Genomic DNA, 23986 nt, shown 5'->3' with positions numbered 1-23986 from the left:
TACTTCTCTTCCCCCCCTCTTTATATCTCTTATGATCAGAAGAAAAATTCTGAATATATAAAAATAATTTAGAACTCATTTTTTCTTTGTAGATGTCGACCCAGTTTCATCTAAGAAATCTAAGAAATCATCTAATTCAGAAGGTACTTGTCCCTTGTTCTTAGTTATAGACTCCTTAACATTAGCTTTATCTTTACTGTTAACATCATCAAACTTCGAAGAAGTTTTCTTTTTAACTCTCTTTCCTTGAGAAGATGACTTTGATGACTCCTGTGCATCTTGTGCATAACCAAACATACCGCTGTATCTTTGTTTAAACTTTTCAATATTACCAACTGAATTAGGATCCACATCTATCAAATCATCTCTACTTGGATTCCAAAATGGATTATTTCTTTGATCCTGAATCAATCGAATTTCGTCTTGAGGATACTGTGATCTTCTCATAACCACACTACCATCAGTCAATTCTACTGCAACATCAAACTGATAATATATAGCAGGACGTGCTTTACCTACTGGGATTTTTCTTATAGGTCTACGAGGTAATGCTGTTCTCATTGACCCAGGATATCCACCACTGCTGGAAGAAGCATATCTAATCGAAATTCTAAGTAAATTTGGATTTATTCTCATCACTTGCGCTTTTCTTCTCTTATAGGTTTACTATATTATATTAGAATAAATTACAACAAAATAGTTTATGTACTCTTTCAGTTATTAAATGATACTATACTAACACACCCTTAGTTTGTTTCTTCCTTCTTCTCTTATTCAATTTATAACTATTATACCACTATATGGGCATTGTTATTTCACTATATCTTTGTTTCTCTCTTATAATTTTTTGTTATTTTTTCTCCCTTTCTTTTCTGTCTTTTAAAAGATATTTTTTTATAAAGAAAATTGAATAATGGAGATAAAGGAAATATATAGAGTAGCTAAACTATACAGAGACGAAGAGAATCTAAACAGATGGTTATTATAGATCATTAAGAGAATATCTAATAGTATATATATATATTATTACATTCAAAAATATTCGACAGTCAAATTATATCCATATACTGAAATTTTATTTTGTTTGTAATTTGGCATTAAACCAAATTACTTGATTTGTTATTAATACTATTATAATATACGTACCCAAACTTTACACTTTCATTTATATATTCATAAACGACTTTCATGTACAAATCCTTCTAATTGAGATTCTAATATTTTCGCTTCAGAAGGATTCAATTTTGCAATTCTGTCAATAATATCTCCAAATGATGCATACTTATAATTGACACTATTATTTATATCAGAGGTATTCTTTCTATAAACATTCATACTTGGATCGATAAATTGTTCTTGATTATTATCATTATTATTATAATATGCTTTATCCATATCATTTGATTCATTATCATCAACTCCTTCTTCTTCTTCTTCTTCCTCTTCATCCTCCAAGACTTCTTCATCAGCTTCATCTGATATAATACCATTGTCATCATCATCATCATCATCTTGTCTTGCATCTATATTATTGTCTACTGAATTTTCCATCTCTATATCACCTTCTGCATCCAATTTATTCTTAAAATCATCCTTTGAGCTCATCTCCTTTGGTTTTGTTTCATTTGTATTTCTAATAGACTTATAATATTTTAGTCTATAAGGGTTAAAATTATGATTCCCTTGAACTAAACAACCCAGCTCATATTTCATTATTCTTCTCATTTTAACTAAATCCAATTCTTTAAACCAGCCAGTCAATTCATTAGGTTCTTCCAAATACTCCACTTTACTATAAACTTCCCTAATATTTGGTTCATCAATCAAAATATCTATTTGCAACATCAAATACCATGGGATTTGAGTACCATCAAATCTAAACCTACTATCTATATCACCTGGTCTATTAGATTCAAATACCAATGAAGGAATTTTTGGGATATTTTTCTTACCCAAGGGTGAATTTACAAGTCTTTTCACGATCTTAAAATATTCTGTTTGATATTTAGCATATTCATTAGAACTCCTTGGATCAATACCAAATTTAATATATGTGTTTCTCCATGGTCCCATAACAAATCTATAACTTATTAATGCTAATGCCACCCTCAAAGTGTGGTGAATTCTCTTCGGAATCAACCCATCAATGTGTCTTTTAATCCAAATTGGTCTCTGCTCAAATAATTTCTTTAATATTGTTAAACATTCTTCTAATGATTCATAAAATTTAGATTCCTTCTTTGTACCGGGGTAAATACCATCTTTCTGAGCCATTAAATAGCAAGTAATTGCTTCTTCACAGGGCTCCAATGGAATTTTAATATTTTTATTAAATCCATGTAATAAAATTTGATAATTTTTAATATATGATTTCTTGACTTCTGTGACACCATTTGTTTTTCTGGCTAAGGGGTTACCTTTATATTTATATAAATGTGATAATCCATTCATTGCGAATTTTGGTGGTGGTGGTAATTGGAAATCATTATTTGGACATTTCAAATCTCTGTTTAAAATAATATTATTAATATTTTCAAAGGGTCTAGTGTCATTATCTTGTACAGAATCCACATATTGTCGTAACTCTTTCCATGATAAAGAATGAATCTTGTTTTCAAATTCTTTTGCAGAACTTGAATTATCTAATCTAACTTGGAAATCTGACAATTCTCTAAATTTAATACTGTTATCAACAATAGCTATAGGAGTAACCCTATAATCCTTTTCATTAAGTGAGTTTAATGATTTCTTTAAATCCCCATCATTTTTTTCTAGTGTCCCTTTTGGTAAAGTAATCTTTAAAACAATAGAATCATCTCTATATGGTACTCTTTTTCCAATTAAAGGATGTTCATTAAAAAACCCTGGATCACCTTTATTTAAATACAATTCTAATCCATCTTGAGAATCTATAGGTCCCTCTTCTTTAAAGGCTTTTTTGATATTACTAATACCACCACACATCTCTATAGCTCTTTGAACACTGGAATGTTTCGTTGAAACATTCAAAGGTAATTCTAAACTGGGAATTCTAGGAATATCTAGTGTAAATTCTTTAGCAATTGGTCCTACTGTGACTGTTTCATCTTGTTCTCTATCATTCAAACCCAACAAATCATTAGTAGTAGTCTTTTCAACATTCTTAGATACATATTCATGTCTATGATGTGATTGGTCTTGTTCCATGGTATTTGCTATATTTGGATTTTCAAAACCTGCTTTAGTGTTGTTCTCCAACGTTTGATTAATCTCTTCTATCAGTATTATTATTTCTTCTAATATATTTTTGGTTAAAAATGAAAATTATTAAACAAATAAAGTAAAATAATTTATATACAATTTTACAGTGCTATCAACTCTCTGACGTCCTTCTATTAACTACTGTTTGTTTCTTTATTTACAACAAATAATCTCTCAAAGCTTTCATCTCTTATTTCCTATTTTCAACATTCTTATATTTTCTCAAGAAAAGAGATAAAATAACTTTGTTTCGCACATCAAACCGGTTAACCATCCACACACACGCATATATACGCATATAGTGCTACACATATACAAAGGCATACATATACAAATATACATAGATACATACAGCCAGATTTTTACATGATAATTCATCAGGGAAATAATACTAATATATATATATATGCCTTTTTCTATATATTAATTATATGAAGAAATGATAATAACTAATTATAAATATGGTGTCGTTATAAACTTATGGTTAATATAGTTCATAGATGTATATACATTACATTATCTAAAACTGCTTATAAAGAAAAGAGAAGCTTAAAGTTTCTTTATTCATCGTATTAAACCCCTTTCCCTTTCTAGACGGATCTTCATTTTAGTATACCAATCTGTTAAAGTTTCTCCCTGCTTATTTAATATGACGATTATTGCAGTCATATTATCAAAGCCAATTCCAGTACTACTGTTAGCTTGCGATATTCCATGATCTAATAATTTAGGCATAATTTCATCTAGTTTTAATCCTAAACTCAAATGATATTTAATAAATTGCACTAAATCTTTATTATTATAAACATCCCATATCCCATCACATGCAAGGACTAAGAATTCATCTCTTTTATAGTCTATCTTATGCATAATTACATCTGGTTCTACTGTAACTTGTGCTTCTTGTGGCGGAATGGAAAATTTCTTGCTATTACTATTGTTATGATTATTATGATTATACGAAACACTTCTTTTAAATTGGAAATCACTAAATGCTCTACTCAGTGCAAGAACACCACCTACACGTCCTAGAGATACAGTTCCACCATTATCATTAATTCTTAACAGTTCGCCAATATGTTGTGGTTTATGGTCAAAGGACATTGTTTTCACACCACGATTCTTAGATGATACTATACAACGAGAATCCCCACAATTAGCCACATAAAGCCATTCCCCATTAATTATTAAGGATAGTATACATGTAGATCCACACGGAGTAGTGGAGAAATATTTATATAGTTCCTTATCCTGAAGAAAAAATGCATCTTTAATGATTTGTGATATTAAACCTTGTAAACTATGGAATTTTCTTGTTAATTTAATATTTCTATATAATTTGTCACCAATGTTAACATCATTATCCTTCATGTCTCCATATGAGTGGTTTTCAAAAGAATATGCAATCCATTTACTCAACCCCTTTTTAGGATTATAACCATTTCCGTTCCCACCAGCTAAGAATTTCGAACAATTATCACCACCATGACCGTCAAAAACTGCAAACAGACTTATTAAATACGGTTCCAATCTTTTCTTAAATGGATTATAAAATTGTAAAGATAAAGTTTCATCCTCGTTTATTATCATATGTGCATCTTCTTGAGTCAGCCTATAACCTTGCATTGAACCCACGCAATTGAAAAACCGTGGACATTTATGTGATAAATAGGTTGTACCTACGTGATCTTTATAATCATTATATTCAATAGTTTTCTCAGTTAATGGATGGGATAATAATTGACCCATTTGTAGATGTATTTAGATATATATATATATATATGTGTGTGTGTATGCTTTAATTAATAATAGATTATATGGAATGAAATAAAAGTGTTGTCTGACAGACTGAATAAACTAATTACTTAAAAAAGTAGACGTTAAAAGTTGCTTTGATTGGAATTTTATAAAAATGAAAAGATCAAATTGATAGAACTATTAATGGTAGAAAAAACAGTCTATTATTATAAGAACAGCAAAAAGAGATAACCAGGAATGCAGAAATATGTATGAATACGTATATGGTTTAATCAACCATCAACTTTCTTATAATACAATTCAGTGTCCGTTGCTTAAAGTAAACTATGTGGTTTCACATGAAAAAAAAAGGAAGAATAAAGTATATCTGCAGTTGACTTTGTTAACCTTATTACTATCGTCTTTTCTAATTCTCTTCCTCCATCTCTTTTTTTATTTTATTTGATCTCAAATTTCGACTTAATTTTCCTTTCTTTTTTCTTTCGGTTTTTTTTTCCAGTACTTTCACCGTTTATCTCCATTCCAGTATTTATTTTCCTCCCCCTTTTCTCATTGTCTATTTAACAGATAAAAGAGATTAACAAAGCTATGATATGAAACAGATCCAAGGAAGATAGGAGGAAAAAAAAGACAGAGAGCTTTTAAGTAGATTGTGATTCATCCATCCATCGTATAAATAAATATAAACAAATATAAACAAATATATATATATATACATGTACATAGAGATACATTAGTTATACATGATGAGAAAGCCGATTTATTGGTGATATAGAAAGTCAGTTTAAGAACATGTCATAGTTAATACCATACTATTTATATTACTGTTATCATTATTAGCTCAGAGCAGTTCTCAATATTACTGTTTGTCTGCTCATATAAGTATATTATTCATGTAGAGACCTTCTTAGAAACGTTGTTGTCACTGCTGGTATTAGCTAATTCATGGACAAAATTTTCACCCCAAAATGCAGACGTATATTTAGAGATATATTTATACAATTTCTCCCAATTAGCTTGTTTCTTTTCCGGTAATAAAGTCAACGCTTCATTGATGGCATCAGATAACTCATCATTGTTCCATGGGTTCACTATTAACGCACCGTTCAATGATTGAGCAGCACCTGTAAATTCAGATAAAATTAATGACCCTTTCTTTTCTTGTTGACAAGCAATATATTCGTATGATACAAGGTTCATACCATCACGTGTAGATGAAACTAAACAGACATCACTAACTGCATATAGGGATATCAATTCGTCAAATGGAACAGATTTATGCATAAAATGGATAGGAACAAACTCCACGGTACCAAACTGACCATTGATTCTCCCAACCAACTCATTGACTACGGATCTCAAATACTGATATTCTTCAACGTCCCCACGAGATGGGACTGCCACTTGAACTAGGACGACTTTGCCTATCCATTCTGGATGTTCATTTAAAAATACTTCCATTGCATGCAATTTTTGTGGGACACCTTTAATATAGTCCAGTCTATCCACACCGACAATGATCTTACAACCTTTAAACGTTTCCTTTAATTGTTGAATACGTGTCTGTACACTCTTTTTTTTCAACCCCTCAGTGAAAGTATCAACATCGATACCAATTGGGAATGCTGCGACATTGACAAATCTTCCTTGGTATTCAACACCATTTGGTAAAGTGTTTATATTCAATACTCTTTGCACAGAAGATAAGAAATGCCTTGCATAGTCGTATGTGTGAAAACCTAAGAGATCACAACTTAAGACACCTTTTAAAATTTCTTGTCTAACAGGTAAGATTCTATAAATTTCTGATGATGGGAATGGGGTATGCAAGAACCAACCTAGTTTAATATTTTTAACAGAGTTACCAAGTCTTGAACGCAACATTTCAGGCAGCAACATCAAATGGTAGTCATGAACCCAAATCAAATCATTATCATTTACGTTCTTCACGATTTCCTCAGCGAAGGTGGCATTAGCTTCATTGTAAGCCAACCATGCGTTTTCATCAAAGTTAATCTCACCTGGATGATAGTGGAACAATGGCCAAAGGATGGAGTTACTGAACCCATTGTAATGTAGATCTGCAATTTCGTCAGTTAGAAAGATTGGAATAGCATTGAATTTTTCTATCAAATCTTTTTTAACTTTTTCCTTTTCATCATCAGGAATCTCTAAACCTGGCCAACCATACCATTGAAAAGTGGAAGTTTTCTTTAAACCTTGTAAAGCAGTAACCAACCCACCAGATGACATGGAGTATTCATATTCACCAGTTTCCGCATTCTTCTTGATTGTCACAGGTAATCTATTGGATACTACAATAATATTTCCAGAGTGGGAAGGTGTTGTATTGGGATTAGAAACTGCGCTAATTGCATTAGACTTAGATTCAGTCATATTTATTTTTGTTTATGTTTTTATTTTTACTTTTACTTCTACTTTTTATCTCTTGTAATCTATTTGTATCAGTCAAAAATTTGTTATCTTAATTTGCCTCTTATAGATAATTTATTTATTTGCCCCTTTTTATTTATTTATTTTTTGCTTATTTATCAGTCACCAGATGAAAATAAGGGGGGGGGGAGAAAAGGAGAAGGAGGGAGAGCAACAAAGAAAGAATAAGAGGATCAAAAACTTCAGTTTATGTTGAAATAAAGAACAACGTAACCGAACAACCTTACAAAGCTTCGAGTAAGTGTCGACAACAATCTCTTTTTACAACTTCTGCAGAGACGCAACTATGGTTGCTTGAATTAGATTAGACAACAATGTAAATGTGCGCATGTGTATTTATACTTCTATGCACGAGAAAAGGGGGAGACGGGTCGGAAAAGGGGTGGGAAAAAGGGAAAAGGAGGAATTTAGAAGATTTCTGTCGCAAATTTCCGTGCCTTTTCCGTTTTTTCTCTTTTTTTGTTTCTTTTATTTTTTTTATCTTTTATATCCCCATTTGCCAGTTTCTCTTTCCGTCTTTCTCGAGGAATCGTCGCTCTTTCCGACTGGCGGAAAATTTTAAACAAGAAGAAAAAAGGGCGTTCTCCAAAACGATTTTCTGAATGGTTGATAGCAGAAATGAAAAGAGAAGATATATATATATATATATATATATATATATATATAACTTTCACTAGAGCTCTTAAGACACAAAAGGTTAAGGCTTGCATTACTAACTGTAAAAAAATTTAGAGTAAAGTATACTGGATTACAACTGATCTATAGTAGGGTTTATTTCCAAAAGATAAAAAAAAAAAGAAAAACAGAAAGAAACAGGAGAGATCTGAAATAATTCCGCTCTTTTCTCTGTTTTTTTCCTTAATTCCGTCTCTATTTTGTTCATTTGTCCTTTTTCTGTCACCCCTTCCTTTATTTTTTTTTTAAAAAAAAAAAAAGAATTAATGTCGTAAGACTTGTTATTATTGCAACTATCGTAAAAGATGATGGTTATATGCCGTCATTTTGATAATCAATTGCTTCTTTTTCTTTTTTTTTTTGGTTCTTTTTTGATTTTTCTCGATGAATTCACCAGTTCGAATGCTGTCGTGCACATTTCAACATTTGTAAGAAAGATATCTTCATATTTCAATTAATATAAGATTATTATTTATTTTCTCAATCCTTTATGTGGTTGGTTTGAGCGACTGAAGAACAAGTCATTCAACACAGAATAATATTCCAAATTATATCCATTTGAATAATTTATATCGTGTGCACTATATAACTCACTGTATTTATATAGTACTTTTTTTTTTTTGTTTTCTCTTTTTTTTTTATTTACCCTCTAATTTATCCCATTCATTATGGAATCAACTACCCTATTAAGACTTCTAGCTGGTATTTGTATCATCTTGGGTGTCTCTTTGATGATATTTGAAAAAGGTATATCACCTGAAGAGGCTTCCAGATTGGTCAGTTTTTGAAGCACATACATTTGTATCTACTTTTTATTTTATTTTATATATTCTTTCTAATTGTATATTCTATTTCTTTTTTTTTTTGATCTTTAAAGATTTCATTGCTAATAAATGACATTTTATACTGTTTTTGCTGTAAATGAAATGTATAAAACTACACAGAAAAAACGTTGTTCTGCATTGATTCCAGTAACCATATATGCATTACATGTACATATTTATCATTGAGATTAATATAGAAAAACTTGTAATGTGATATACTTTTTATTACTTTTCAATAGTGATTTATTATGGTTTGATTTTCATGATACATACATACATATATATATATATATATATAGTTTTAAAAAATGAGTAAATTTAAATTAGAGATGGTTCCTCAGAAGGTCTAACATCTAAATTTTCTTCATCATTATCATCTTCTTCCTCTTCTTCCTCATCTCTTGCCCTATCATAAAATTCATCTAAAATCTTTGGTGAAATTCTATTTAACATTTCTTTTGGATAAATTCTTAGTAGTGACCATGCTTGATCTAAACTTTCAAATACTGTACGATTTTCATATGCACCTTGGGATATAAAGGTCTTTTCGAACTTCTCCAAAAATTCTAATGATAATTTATCTTCCATAGACAATGCTTCTTCACCAACAACCGCTTTCATAGCTGCTGCATCTCTACCAATAGCATATTTGGCATATAATTGATTGGAAACATCACCATGGTCTCGACGAGTCATGCCTTCACCAATAGCAGACTTCATTAATCTACTCAATGATGGTAAAACATTAATTGGTGGATAGATACCTTTATTGTGTAATTGACGATCTACAGATATTTGCCCCTCTGTAATATAACCAGTTAAATCCGGGATTGGATGTGTAATATCATCATTTGGCATAGTCAAAATGGGAATTTGAGTAATTGAACCATTACGTCCTTCAACACGACCTGCACGTTCATAGATCGTGGATAAATCTGTATACATATAACCTGGATAACCACGTCTGCCCGGAACTTCTTCACGTGCTGCAGAAACTTCTCTTAATGCATCAGCATATGATGACATATCAGTTAAAATTGTTAATACATGACGTTCAGTTTGATAGGCTAAGTATTCTGCTGTGGTTAAAGCAAGACGTGGAGTAATGATTCTCTCAATGGTTGGATCGTTGGCTAAATTTAAAAATAGAGAAGTACGTTCTAATGAACCATTTTCTTCAAAATCTTGTTTAAAAAAACGAGCAGTCTCTAAATTAACACCCATGGCAGCGAAAACAATAGAAAAATTTTCTTCATGACCATCATGAACATCCTTCGTTGGTCTGACTAAACCTGCCTGTCTACAAATCTGAGCTGCAATTTCATTATGTGGCAAACCAGATGCTGAAAAGATTGGAATTTTTTGACCACGGGCAATAGAATTCATCGTATCAATAGCAGATATACCTGTGGAAATCATTTCTTCCGGGTAGATACGGGCATATGGGTTGATTGGAGAACCGTTAATATCTAAATAATCTTCTGCAAAAACTTTTGGACCATTATCAATTGGCCTACCGGACCCATCAAAAATTCTACCTAGAGTGTCCTCAGATACTGGAATTCTTAAGTTTTCACCAGTAAACTCGACGGTAGTCTTCTTAACATCAATACCTGAAGTACCTTCAAACACCTGAACAATAGCACGATCACCACGGACTTCCAAGACTTGACCTTGTCTGATTGTACCGTCAGGTAAAGTTAAGTTAACAATTTCATTATAACGTGGGAATTTAACTTTCTCTAAAATAACTAAGGGACCATTAACACCACTAACCGTATTATAATTTAATCTTGGTTTAATATTGAATCCTTGTTGAACAGCTTTTTTGTTTAATTCAAACAATTCCTGGTCAGAGAGAACCATTTTATTTATTTATTTAGTTTTATTTACTTATTTTTTGGTTTAGGAGAGAAGAATATAAAATAGCTAAAAAGTGGAATACAAAAATCTATAGAAATAACTTTTTTACCCCTCTACTGTGTGTATATCTTTTTTTTGCTTCTATTTAAACAGCCTAATACAGGGTGAAAATATTGAATACAACAAGTTGTGCCAATAAAGTTTTATCTAACCAAACACGGGAGTACTGCTGTCTTTCTATATGTATGAAAATGTATGAATTTAGTGTTTTAAGAAAGTTTATCTTACCAAACAATCGAATTATACCAAAAAAATCGAAAAAATCCTGGAAGCAAAAAAAAAAAATAAATAAATAAATGTTGAAGATAAAAGATAATTTGGCGGAATAAGAAAATTCCGCTCATTAGGAACTAGTGGTTTTCCACAAACATAGCAAAATATGCAAATATGGGCTTAATAGTGGAGATGGAAAGATACATAAATAAGAATAATATTAAAGTAAAGCATATATAGATAGCCAGAAAGATGCATGTATAGTGATACACATTCTTTGGAGTTATAATTAAGATAATGTAACCTATATGAAATATATGAATTATCCAACAACAAACCATCTATCTGCTATTGTAGTTTCGTCCTTTCCTTTTGCACCTACCAATGGTTTTATCTTTAGATTGGTAGTAGGTATTATTTTTACTATTGAAGGCGGTGCTTTGGTAACAATAGGTGTATATTTGCTTTTTGTTCGTAATATTGTTCGTTGCATCTTTTTCCACTGTTCACTACTATTATTGTTATCTTTATTATGAGATGCAGAGATATGTTTTATTGATGTTATATTATTACTATTCTTCTTCATTTCATTGTAAAAAAGATGTGGGGTATATTCTTTCTGTTGTTTTATCCGGGGTAAGATAACAGTATTCCTTGAACTTATGTCAGTATGATCATTACATATCTTTTCAATATAGTTATGAATCATCGGTAAAGTCCATTCAATTTTAGAATACATAACAGTGTCTTCTATCGCTTCTGGTATATTGGTGCTCTTTTGGTCCAACATCACACATCTTGATATGTGGTAGAATATTTCATTAATAGTATAATCTTTTAATAACAACCTAATATCTTTGTAAATCACATGGCCTTTCTTGGTATATGGAAAGAGTTGTAATCTTTGACAGATAATATAACAATAATATACTAATACACTTACACCATATTCTAAATGACCTACTTTTTCATTGGATTCTTCAAAATATGGTATAGAAATATAAAATATTTGGGTAATTAATTTTAAATATTTTAAACATATTTTTAAGTTATTACTTAACAAACAAATGTCATTCTCAGTATTAATATTGTTTATACTATCCTTTAACGCTTGAATTGTTACTATAGGTTGATAAAATAATCTAAAATCGTCTTTATCCATACTGGAATCAATACCAAACCATTTATTTAATTCCTTCATTTTTCTCGTTTGTTGAATACTTAAAAATGATTGGATTTCTTTAATTTTTGATTCCCATTCGATTAAATGATTTATATCTAATGAATCAACTTCTATTATTGTTCTATTTATACTACTAGTTGTTTTATTTAATAATAATAATGATGATTTCATCTTCGACACTTCTTTCCTCTTGTTATCTATTCTTGCCTCTATGATTTGTATACTTTGTTTAATTTTATTATTTTTTCTTAATTCTTTGATCAATTTTACTTTCTTTAATTGATAACTTAGAATATCAATAATATATTTATTATCATTATCATTATTAGTTGCATAACGGCTTCTATGACTGCTGTTACCACCATTTTCACTGCATTTTAATGATTCTTCTAAGATAGCATTAACTTGTTCCGATAAATGATTACTAATAGCAAGTTTTTGAATCAAAATGATCTTTAATACAAGGATTAAATTCGGTGATGTATTAATACATCTAGAACAGATAAAATATGGACAATGGCTTTCATTATTACATACTTTACAAATCATAACCACATGATCAATCGTCTAATTCGTTATTATCCTTTGTTATTTAATGACTAAATCAGTTCAATAAATTGTATATAAAACATACTGAATAATTTTAGTATGACAAAATGTGTGTTATTATATTTTTATGTATCTATAAGTATGTCATTACAACCATTGATCTGGTTGCATGTATGTAGTATATCATTACGCTTAAGATTATTATAATATCGGATTTTTTTTTTTCATTTCCAAATGTCTTTTACAATAGGGGAAATAAAGAAAATTAATAAGGATGATTAGTAATAAATATTCAGGAAACAACAATTGACAGAGAATTAAGAGAAATAAATTACAAATATGAATTTACATCTCAGTAATATTGTATTTAATATATGTTGAGATGTACTGCATCTATAAATTAAATCTTTCATTATACTTTGGTTTGTTCAGAATAATTAAATGCTCAGAGTGAATTTTATTTATTTATCTATTCATTTATTATAACGCAAGTTAATACTAGGATTTCTTCTTACAGAAGAAGTTCTCTTGACACCAGGCAAAAGCATTGATATTGAGCCATTTGACGGTACTCTTGAACTATCAGACTCTTCATTGCCACTATTACTAGTACTACTACTAATATGAATATTACTATTATTAGTACTGATATTGCTACTATAGTTATTTAAGGAATCTTGAGAAAGTGTACTTAAATTACCATAATATTTCGTAGTTCTTTTATCTTTAGAGTCATTGCTATCTGATACACTTCTTGTCTTGGTTGATTGCTTATTACGATTAGTTTTCAATTCATGTTTTAGTTTATTTATTGTTACATCAGATAATTCCATCCTCTCATTAGCAAAATAATAAAATTTCTCATTCATATTATTATATAGTTGAATCCAATCATTAATATCAAATTTTTGACTAATTAAATAGTCCAATTTATCATCTTGAATATATTCTTTTATATTGTTATCTAAAATTTCATATCGATTTGATAAACTTTCCATCTCATTCAATTTATCCGTGATTATTCTATCTTTATTATCTTCATTTGATTCATAATTTAGTTTAATTTTGGTTAATAATTCATTTAACTCATTGATTTTTTCTGTATAATATTTTTTATAATCTTCTTGATTACTTAATAAAATATCATATTGAGTCTGTTTCATTAAAATTCCATTTTCACTTGAATTTTCATCCCTATCATTTTTTAGTAGCTTAATCTGTTCTTCAAATTTCTTTTTGATATTTATCTCTTTTGAGTAATCTGATTTTAATTGATTTAATTGATTTTCTAAATACTTCAATTTGTTAGTTGAATCTATTAAATTATTATTAATTGTATCATTTGATGATTTTAAAATATTCAATTCTTCAACCAAATTGGTTTCATTAATCTGTACAATTTCTAATTTATTCAGTAAGTGATGGGATTGTTTAGTCAATTCTAAATTAGTCTCAGTTAATGTGTCTATCTGTTCACGTAATGAATCAATAACTTTTGAAGAATTCGAATTTGCTACATTGGGTTCTGTATCATTTTTATCTAAATTACCATTTTCATTATCCTTCGTACCGCTATTGTTTGCATTATTTGATTTACTTGGAGATGTTTGTAATCGAGTCATAAATAATGCATGTTGCTGTCCTAATTTCTCCGGAGACCCCATTGTCGTTGACGTGACATTTTGATGGCTCATCTTTGTCAATTATTAATTTACAATATTTCTTTTTTTTCCTTTCCTCTTTATCTCTTCTCCTATTCTTTGGTTATATGTCTAAATAATGATCCACTATTCAAGATCACTAGTACCACCTTGACGGTTATAAGTAATATCTGTAAATAATTACATGAAGTATATCACTACTCCTGTCAATCAAACATTGGAAAACCTCGAGAAGAAAATAAGACAAAATGAAGACAGGAAATTTTTATAAAACATGAAAGGAGAAAGAGAAAAAAAAAAAAGAAACTAAAATAGTTTTTCCATTTTAAGTAGTTTATTAAATTTTCAAAAAAGAAAAAAAATTTTTTTTAGATTACTAAGAGGAATTAAGAAGAGCAAGAAGGAGATATATGTATTAAATGAGGGAGAATATAATCGTAACTTACAGGTTCTCAGATATATAGTGGGTTGTAGACTGCTCAGCGTATTAGAAACTAAACATTATTCATTCAAGGATATTCTACATCCTATAAATTCATCCCTTCTTCACTCCTTTTCATTTTTTTAGAGCTCATACATATATTTATTATTTTCTTATATAATCTGCCGTAAGAAAGATATTCACTAATTATACATTCTCATAACTACTAGTATTATTATTACATAGTTATTATCAATTTAATTATCTATTTTTTCCCCTTTTTATTTGCATTATCTCATTCAAATACTCATTTGCAATGTCTACATCAACTGCTGCTATATCCAACCCATTTGCTAATTCTTTTCAAAGAAGACCTAGGAAGGGACCAAATTTGAATGTTGTTTTGACATGTCCTGAATGTAAAGTGTATCCACCCAAAATTGTGGAAAGATTTAGCGAGGGTGATGTTGTTTGTGCTCTTTGTGGGTTAGTGCTATCTGATAAATTAGTCGATACAAGATCTGAATGGCGTACATTTTCCAATGACGACCAAAATGGTGATGACCCATCGCGTGTTGGTGAAGCTTCGAATCCTTTGTTGGATGGTAACAATTTATCCACTAGAATTGGTCAAGGTGAGAGTACAGACATGAGATTTACTAAAGAATTAAATAGAGCTCAGGGGAAAAACGTTTTGGATAAAAAGGATAGTGAAGTTCAGGCAGCTTTTGCTAAGATTACCATGCTTTGTGATGCTGCAGAATTACCTAAAATTGTTAAAGATTGTGCAAAAGAAGCTTATAAACTATGCCATGATGAAAAATCTTTGAAGGGGAAATCTTCAGAAAGTATTATGGCTGCATCCATTTTAATTGGTTGTAGACGTGCAGAGGTGGCTAGAACTTTTAAGGAAATTCAATCTATTATTCATGTCAAGACAAAGGAATTCTCAAAGACTCTTAGTATTATGAAAGGTATATTGAGAGAAAAATCTTCTGATGGGTTTATTAAAATTAATACTGACAACATGAGTGGTGCACAAAATTTAACTTATATACCAAGGTTTTGTTCTCATTTGGGTTTGCCTATGCAAGTTACCACCGCTGCAGAATATACAGCTAAAAAATGTAAAGAGATCAAGGAAATTGCAGGTAAATCACCAATCACTATTGCTGTTGTGTCTATTTATTTAAATATTTTACTTTTTAAGATACCTGTTAGTGCAGCCAAAGTGGCACAAATACTTCAAGTCACCGAAGGGACAATAAAATCTGGTTATAAATTGCTTTATGAACATAGGAATCTTTGTGTTGATCCACAATTAATTGCAAACGGTGTAGTAAGTATGGATAATTTGCCTAAATTTGAAAAGGACAGGGGTAAAAAAAAAGGAATAAGACAAATCATAATAAAAATTATTATTAATTGTGTTGTTATAGATGTACATTTCTTAATGAATATCTTTGTTTATTTCTTTCTGCTTTATGGATATAGACTATGCTTCAGAACAAATCTTTTAATGATATGATTAGTGATATGTTTCCAGCTATTGTTTTTTTTTTTTTTTTTGTTTTAAAAAATTCATACTTCTACCACTTAAGTGATTTACTTATTTCTGCTTATTTTTAATTACTGTGTTATCCAGTTGCACTGAAAATATATTATCGGTGTAATGTTACTAAAGGAAAGGAACAGTAATTTATTTTTTAGAAAACAAAAAAACAGATTAAAATAGGTAAAAACATGTTCTACTTTATGTGATATATAAAGTAAAATAAAAAAACAATATATATATATATATATATTCAAAAATTATATGCGTTAGTCTACTAAATTTATATTACACAATTTATCTATATATATATGCATAGTGGTTTTTCATAATAAATAGACCGTATGATTGTTGTATTCTTTTCTTTTTTTTCTTTCTTTTATTAATTTATTTGACACTTGTAAACCTAAAAAGCATAAAGGAAAGGAATATGAGTTATGTAAACTATAAAACAGATTGGATACTGGAAATGTATTATTTTTATCACAAAATCTGTTATATTGTAATTAATTATGGTATGTAACATGGTAATGAAAAAGAGACGATTTGAAATGAGAGATCACATTACTAGAAAACCTTATTTATCTCATATCTGATGCGAACTTATGAGAAAACATAAAATAAAGTATAGTAATAACAAATAAAAATTATTGAACTTTAATGCAAGCATCATTATAATTAGGATAATTGAAGACTTATTTTCATGTCATGAAAAAAGAAAATTAATAAAAAAAAAGAAAATAAAAAGAAAGACAGCAAAATTATTATCGTAAATCACATACCCATACCAAATTGTCTTGCCATTTGCTGCATTTGTGGATCTTGCATCATTTTCATCATTTCATTCATGTCTGGCATACCACCAACACCACCGGCACCACCAAACATATTCATCATATTTTTCATTAAGCCTGGATTTTGTTTTAACTTCTGTTGAGCTTGTTGCATCATTTGTGGACTTATATTTGGCATACCTGGGATTCTTGGGATACCAGCTCCACTACTAGAAGCAGCGGCAGCAGCAGTTTGAGATTGTTTAGCATTTTGAGCCATTCTTGCCATCATTTGTTGTTGCATTAAAACTGTTTCAACGTCAACTACAGATGTACCCGACCCCTTAGCTACTCTAACCATCCTACTAGGTTCTTCAATGAAAATTCTACCGTCAGATTCTAATTCTTTTTGATTCATAGAATCTAGGATATATACCATACGTTTCATTGATTTAGCAGCGTCCTCTTCATTGATTTGGTTCATTATATTATTCATTCCAGGGATCATCTGTGCAATATTTGATAAGGGACCCATTTTCATTATGGTTTGCATCTGTTTTTTAAAATCTAGTAACGTGAATTTACCTTGTGAAATATTTTCCATTAAAGCTTGAGTATCTTCTTTATTTGATACAGTTTGAAACTGTTCCATCAAACCTTGGAAGTCACCAATACCTAATAATTTGGAAATAAATGATTGTGGAGAGAATTTCTCAAAATCATGGATATGTTCACCGGTACCAATGAAGATAATGGGAGTCTTTGTTGCAGCCACAGCAGAAATTGCACCACCACCTTTAGCGTGCCCATCCATCTTAGTCAATATAATTGCACCAAAATCAGAAGATTCTTTGAACGCTTTTGATTGTTGTTCAGCAGCTTGACCGATAGATGCATCAAGAACCATAATAGTTTGGTTTGGTTTCACTACATGACTGATGTCTATCATTTCTTGGAATAAATCCTCTTCTTGACGATGTCTACCAGATGTATCCACAATAATTATTTCAAATTTTTCCTTTTTAAATTTAGAGATACCTTCAGCTGCGACTTTAACAGGATCGGTCTCAGTATATGAACCAAAAAATGGGATTCTTGCTTTAATAGCATTTTGCTTTAATTGATCAAATGCACCAGCACGAAAAGTATCAGCACAGACTAACCCCACCTTAAATCCCCTTTTAGAATAGTATACAGCCAGTTTTGTACATGATGTTGTTTTACCAGAACCTTGTAACCCAACAAACATGATCACATTAGTCTTCTTCTTCTTTGGTTGAAATACGTGCGTCTCTTTAGCATCCACTAAGTTGCATAATTCATCAAAAACAGTCTTATGAACCAATTTTTTTGTTTGAGCATTTGTCATTGACCTATTATTATTTTTGGTAGATGTGTCCAATAACTTATTTCTAATATTATTTCTTAGACTTGAGACTAAAGCTATATTAACATCACTTTCTAGAAGGGCTGTGGCAATACCTTTCAACATTATATCTACAGAGGTGGCATAATCATCTTGTGTATTTGATATAGCACTATTTATAGCATTGTTAATACGTTTCCCCAGATTAGCTAAAACCATTTCTGACAGAACAAAGAAAGAAAAAAAATTTAGCACTTATATTAGAGTCACACCAATTTAACCCACTGTATCTCAACTGGCTACCCAGCGAAGTAAGTCTTCCTAGAATATACTGTATTTTGAAATAAATTTGTTAGTGTTTATCTTTATTTACTTCTTTTTACTTATTGATTCATTCTATTTTACCTTTTACTGTCATTTTGGTTTTTTTTTATTTTTGTCTGTTCGTTCTGGATGATCTGAAAATTTTTATTTTCTTTTTTGGTTCTTTTTTTCAATGGTTTCTTTTTCTATTCCAATTTCCTTTTATGGAAACAATTGGCATTGTCTCCTCGAGCATTTTGAAAAGTTCTGAAGGAGTAAAATGCTAAGAGAACAAAGGGTCATTAAATATGAGTCTAATGGTTACACCTGTTGTGCACTTAGGCGAGAGATAGTCAAGACATGGTTATCACGCATTTAGGCGATTCTTATAGTTTAGTCAATTTATATGCATCATGCTCCTACTTTAGTAAGATATTTTTTTAACAAAAAAAATTGATTGTTGGTCTTTACATGATCCAAGAGTATCATTCAAATATCAAATGGTTTGATTGGTTTTGATAGGCATTAGTGTGTGAACAAACAATAGTAAATAAGAGTAGATATATTTTGGTATGGATGTTGAAATATTTAATTATATTTGATCCATCTAAGAACGGTGAGTTGGATAGTGAAGCACGATCCTCATTATTGCTTTATCATGAATTTGGGGATCAATATAATTGTTCAATAAATGAAAAATTATCTCGTATTGGTATCATCCAAGGTGTATGGTCAATGTCACAAGAAATTGCTGATGTTGAAGAAGGCTTAGACAATGAAAATATTACTGAATTGGACAATGAAATAATATTGACTATTTTTGTTGAATCTAGATTTTTTGTAACGTTGACTTTATCCAATAGTGATACTGAGAATGTAATAACAGCAAGAAACAATGGTAATAATTATGAATCTTCTACTAATATATCCACTAATAAGATACCCTATCAATTTTATTTAAGTCATCTGTGGTTATCGTATAGATTTTTTCTTCTTCAATATGGCACTTTCCAGTCATTTTGCAATACAGATACTCATACTACTAAACAATTAACTAATTTACTTAATGAACATATGATTCCATTTTGGAATGATATTTATTTGAAACCCTCAATTTTGTTGCGACGTGGTTTAGATGCTCTATGGTATGAAGTTTTTAAATGTGCAGAGTTTAATTTGAATAATTCCTTAAAACAATCGGGTGCTATGGATAATAACAAGAAAGATAATATTGATAATGGTGGCAGTGTTCAATCTTGGGATTCGATAATCCTAAGGGATGTCATTTTAAATGAAGAAAGTTTTCCAGGGATAGTTGATATTTTGATCTATAATTTGCCAAGTAATAAACAATCTAAATTTAAGGGATCAATATTAAAAAAACAGTATGGATTTATAGGAAATTTTACAAACGATTTGGAAAATTTAAATGATCTATCTAATTGGTTATATCATTTGCATACTTCATATGGAACTATCTCTAATCATGTAATCACTGGTAATATGCATTATAAGGAGAGGATTATCGATATGGAAGAGAATTCTATGTATAATAATGCCAGGGAGCAAAATACTACTATTTCAAATAATGGAAATACTAATTCTAACACAGATAATGAATATACAACCAATTCTTTGGAAAATTCAAAGTTAAAAAGTGTGATGAGCACATTATCTTCTTATTCAAATAGATTTTTACATAATGTTACCCTGCCGATGTCATTTGCTTATGATGCAATTCGGGAAATCGGTGTTACTACAGAAATATCGAATAGTGTGTCTTTATTCAAGGATTATATTCCACGATGGTCTACTGAGGCTGATAATCCTGATAAAAATAATTGTATGGATACAGGTAATATTAGTTATTTGGAAAGAGGTAACATTCCAAGACATGGATTTTTAATATCTCCCTTGGCAAATAAAAACTTACCAATCTCCTATAAAATAAAAAAATTGCATTTAAAATTTAAAAGTCAAGACAACATAAGATATAATACACTATTTTGGTTTTATAATGATATTTTGCTGTTGATAGTATGTAAAGAAAATTTTGAAAAAATATGGGATACTTCCTTTTTAACAGAAATGGATAAATTATTGACAAAAGGAATAGTGCAATTCCATGAGGAAGTTTTAAAGAATTTAACACTATGTGATATTGGTCAAATTGATAGGAGATTTGCATACATGGTAATGGAAAAAACTGATTCAAATCAAACTCTTAAGACATCTATTCCACCATTTTTTGCTGAGACTTTATTCAATTCACTTGATTCACGGAACAAGGATAATGTATCTCCTCTGGATTTAGTGTTTACTGGAATGGATAATTGTTCTATTAATTTCAAATCTATGGGGAAAATATTTGGATTCATTTCATGTTTGGAAGAAAATGAAGGTGGTAAAGATTATTCATGTGATAGCTTTTTAAAATCATTATCTGATGATAAAGCATGGGAATTACAAAACAATATTGTTGACTTGTTGGAAACCTTTAAAAATTCAAAGAAACAATTAGATAGTGTCAATGAAGAAAGGTTGTTGATGTTAGATAATGGGTTGATCTGCTATATTAGAAGTGATCCACAAAGATTGGTTATGGTTATTAAAAATTGGTATGGAATACAGAAAAATAAGGGTGTACTGAAGTTAAACAGAAAAACTTTATTAGATAGTCTTGGGAAAGATGTTGTTGATTGGTGGGAACAATTTCAATAGATAAATGATGATGATGATACATATATACATATATGTAGATGTATACTAATAAGTTAATGATCACTTTACCTAGCTAATGAGAAGCAGCTATATTCATAGTTTTGAAAATAATGGGATACAATTTGTTAATGCTGTATTTTATATAAATGAATAAATAAATAAATAAATAAATAAATTATATATTGTTACGATGAGAGGGGAGAACTTCCTTTTGAATATGCCTTTATGTTTTTATGCAGTGTTTACCAATTAATCTATTACTTTCCAGGGAGGGGGAAAGGGAAGAAAGGGAAAGCAAGGTATTAATCGGTATAAAATTTATATTTTTCAAAGGAATGATTTATCTCGTGTTCTTCAATCTCTCGAATATCCACTTCGAAATCGATTTCTTTTGGATTTTTGAATTTATCTTTACCACGAGTCCAGATAAATTTATAGAAAAGATAAATACCTATATTGACAAAGACCATCAAATAATAGAATAAGAAATCTTGAACATCCCACAATTTTGGAAAAAACACATAGTAGCCCTGAAGCATAATCATTAAGACGGAACAGATAAGGCCGAATATTGCAGTATAGGGTTGTCCCCATGATTTGAACGGTAATTCAGGTAAATTATCTCTTTGTGTTAGGTATGCACGTCTAAAGAACAAATAGATGATACAAAGACAAACGAAATTGATTAATTGGGATGATGTAATGATATTAATCAACCAATTTAAAACGACTGCACTGTTGGCGTTTAATTGAAGTAAACTTATCAGTGCCCAACACAACGATATACCGACAGAATATATTGGAACACCTTGTTTATTACATCTTTTAAAGATTTTGGGGGCGTATCCATCTAAAGCCATACCATATAAAGTTCTTGAGGAACAATAAGTGTATGCATTACCAGCAGAAAAAGCAGCTGTGATTAAAGCGATATTTACAATGTCTGGCAACACTTTAATCCCCAAATTATTCATTGCAATAACATAAGGAGATGAAGCAGCACCTGGTCTTGATTCGTTGATGGCTGCAGTTAAAGCAGGGTCATTTGAAGAACAAACAATACCTACACATAAACAACCACCCAAGAAAAGGATAGTCAATCTTATAAAGACTTGTTTGAATGCTCTTGGTAATACTTTTCTTGGCAATTTAACTTCACCAGCCAACATTGAAATATATTCACCTCCTGCAACAGTGGCAGCAGCTCTGATTAAACATACCAAAAAACCTTGGAAATAACCAAGATTGGGACCTGGAGATGTATTCCCATCAGGGAAATATTGTTTGAAGGAATGATGACGAAAATATCTAAACCCATAGACATCATGTTTAGGGTTTCCACCTACCATTGTAATGAAAGTGAAAAAAAACAGACCAATAGCTAAAATGATTTTAAAGGATGCTAACCAAAATTCCAATTCACCATAATATTTGACAGCACAGAAGGAGATAAGGAGATATAGGATCACTTGAACAACCAGTGGGATAGCAGGAGAATAATCATCTCTCCAATAATGAATAATGGTATTAACGGAGACGATTTCATATGGGATTTGAACACATTCTAAAAACCAAAAATTCCAACTTGCCATTACAGCCAAGGATTCGTCAACACATTTGTTAGCTAACCTTAAAAAGGGGGAGCTAATGGGTAAAAAGCACACCATTTCTGCAGTAGAGACAGTGATACAAAGAATTGGTATACACCATGTGGCAAACGCGATTAGTAGGAACCCTGCACCACCATAATAAAGACCTTTACCAATGGCTACGAATAATGCAGTACCAATAACACCAGATATTGCAATGAATTGAACATGCCTGTTCAAAAGTTTTCTTTGTGTTTTTGTGTTATAAAGTAGACCTGTAGTGGAATCGTTATCATTTATATCATCTTCTGCCTCCTCATCTTCACTTGTTGATCGATAACTTATTGAATTTTTATTTTGAAAACTATGTCTTGGGTTTTTTATAATGGAGATAGAATCTGGATACCATTCAGTTAACTTATCTTCATCTATTATGTTTTCTTCCAAATACCCGTCTCTACTAGAAAGTTTTATTCGAGACTTACTAGTTTCCTCTCTTGTCTTTTTAGAATTATAATGGAAAGTAAGCTTTTCCCTAAGCATACTTGATAACCTTATTAGTGAGGATTATTAGATATATATATGTAAGTGTCCGTGTGTATGGATAGAAAGAGACGAGATTATTTGATTGTTTATTTGTCTATATTTCTCAACTTGTTCCACACTTCTTAATAATATATTTAAGAAGCAATTAGTTAGCTGATCTTGGATTTCTATTACTTGAATGCAAAGACACAGAAGAAAAAAAAAAGGGAAAAAGAAAAGCATGAAAAGCAAGATG

The 23986-nt window shown here is 30.3% G+C and overlaps 11 protein-coding genes across 11 annotated transcripts; 2 read left to right on the top strand and 9 right to left on the bottom strand.

Moving 5' to 3' along the window:
- Positions 1 to 75: 75 nt before the first annotated feature.
- MRPL36 (mitochondrial 54S ribosomal protein bL31m MRPL36) lies at positions 76 to 636 on the bottom strand (the record flags this gene model as incomplete). The annotated part of the gene is made up of 1 exon (XM_064858679.1): positions 76 to 636. The coding sequence occupies one exon, from the start codon at positions 634 to 636 to the stop codon at positions 76 to 78; it is 561 nt and encodes a 186-aa protein (XP_064714502.1).
- Positions 637 to 1173: 537 nt separating this feature from the next.
- On the bottom strand, positions 1174 to 3186 carry TFC1 (transcription factor TFIIIC subunit TFC1; the record flags this gene model as incomplete). The annotated part of the gene is made up of 1 exon (XM_064858678.1): positions 1174 to 3186. One exon carries the CDS (start codon positions 3184 to 3186, stop codon positions 1174 to 1176), a length of 2013 nt encoding a protein of 670 aa, XP_064714501.1.
- Positions 3187 to 3804: 618 nt separating this feature from the next.
- Positions 3805 to 4989, bottom strand: PTC4 (type 2C protein phosphatase PTC4; the record flags this gene model as incomplete). Its single annotated transcript, XM_064858677.1, has 1 exon — positions 3805 to 4989. One exon carries the CDS (start codon positions 4987 to 4989, stop codon positions 3805 to 3807), a length of 1185 nt encoding a protein of 394 aa, XP_064714500.1.
- A 900-nt stretch (positions 4990 to 5889) lies between these two features.
- TPS1 (alpha,alpha-trehalose-phosphate synthase (UDP-forming) TPS1) lies at positions 5890 to 7395 on the bottom strand (the record flags this gene model as incomplete). The annotated part of the gene is made up of 1 exon (XM_064858676.1): positions 5890 to 7395. One exon carries the CDS (start codon positions 7393 to 7395, stop codon positions 5890 to 5892), a length of 1506 nt encoding a protein of 501 aa, XP_064714499.1.
- A 1874-nt stretch (positions 7396 to 9269) lies between these two features.
- VMA2 (H(+)-transporting V1 sector ATPase subunit B) lies at positions 9270 to 10817 on the bottom strand (the record flags this gene model as incomplete). The annotated part of the gene is made up of 1 exon (XM_064858675.1): positions 9270 to 10817. One exon carries the CDS (start codon positions 10815 to 10817, stop codon positions 9270 to 9272), a length of 1548 nt encoding a protein of 515 aa, XP_064714498.1.
- A 592-nt stretch (positions 10818 to 11409) lies between these two features.
- On the bottom strand, positions 11410 to 12819 carry ATG14 (Atg14p; the record flags this gene model as incomplete). Its single annotated transcript, XM_064858674.1, has 1 exon — positions 11410 to 12819. The coding sequence occupies one exon, from the start codon at positions 12817 to 12819 to the stop codon at positions 11410 to 11412; it is 1410 nt and encodes a 469-aa protein (XP_064714497.1).
- A 473-nt stretch (positions 12820 to 13292) lies between these two features.
- Positions 13293 to 14513, bottom strand: SHE3 (She3p; the record flags this gene model as incomplete). The annotated part of the gene is made up of 1 exon (XM_064858673.1): positions 13293 to 14513. One exon carries the CDS (start codon positions 14511 to 14513, stop codon positions 13293 to 13295), a length of 1221 nt encoding a protein of 406 aa, XP_064714496.1.
- Positions 14514 to 15217: 704 nt separating this feature from the next.
- Positions 15218 to 16429, top strand: SUA7 (transcription factor TFIIB; the record flags this gene model as incomplete). Its single annotated transcript, XM_064858672.1, has 1 exon — positions 15218 to 16429. The coding sequence occupies one exon, from the start codon at positions 15218 to 15220 to the stop codon at positions 16427 to 16429; it is 1212 nt and encodes a 403-aa protein (XP_064714495.1).
- Positions 16430 to 17227: 798 nt separating this feature from the next.
- Positions 17228 to 18811, bottom strand: SRP54 (RNA-binding signal recognition particle subunit SRP54; the record flags this gene model as incomplete). Its single annotated transcript, XM_064858671.1, has 1 exon — positions 17228 to 18811. The coding sequence occupies one exon, from the start codon at positions 18809 to 18811 to the stop codon at positions 17228 to 17230; it is 1584 nt and encodes a 527-aa protein (XP_064714494.1).
- A 660-nt stretch (positions 18812 to 19471) lies between these two features.
- CCZ1 (Ccz1p) lies at positions 19472 to 21616 on the top strand (the record flags this gene model as incomplete). The annotated part of the gene is made up of 1 exon (XM_064858670.1): positions 19472 to 21616. One exon carries the CDS (start codon positions 19472 to 19474, stop codon positions 21614 to 21616), a length of 2145 nt encoding a protein of 714 aa, XP_064714493.1.
- Positions 21617 to 21918: 302 nt separating this feature from the next.
- AGP2 (Agp2p) lies at positions 21919 to 23748 on the bottom strand (the record flags this gene model as incomplete). The annotated part of the gene is made up of 1 exon (XM_064858669.1): positions 21919 to 23748. One exon carries the CDS (start codon positions 23746 to 23748, stop codon positions 21919 to 21921), a length of 1830 nt encoding a protein of 609 aa, XP_064714492.1.
- Positions 23749 to 23986: the final 238 nt, after the last annotated feature.

Source organism: Arxiozyma heterogenica, assembly GCF_036370985.1.
Source record: "Arxiozyma heterogenica strain weizmannii chromosome Unknown scaffold_18, whole genome shotgun sequence".
NCBI classification, from domain to species: domain Eukaryota; kingdom Fungi; phylum Ascomycota; class Saccharomycetes; order Saccharomycetales; family Saccharomycetaceae; genus Arxiozyma; species Arxiozyma heterogenica.
The sequence above is the reverse complement of the archived record's forward strand: the minus strand, read 5'-3'. Positions and strand labels throughout refer to the sequence as shown.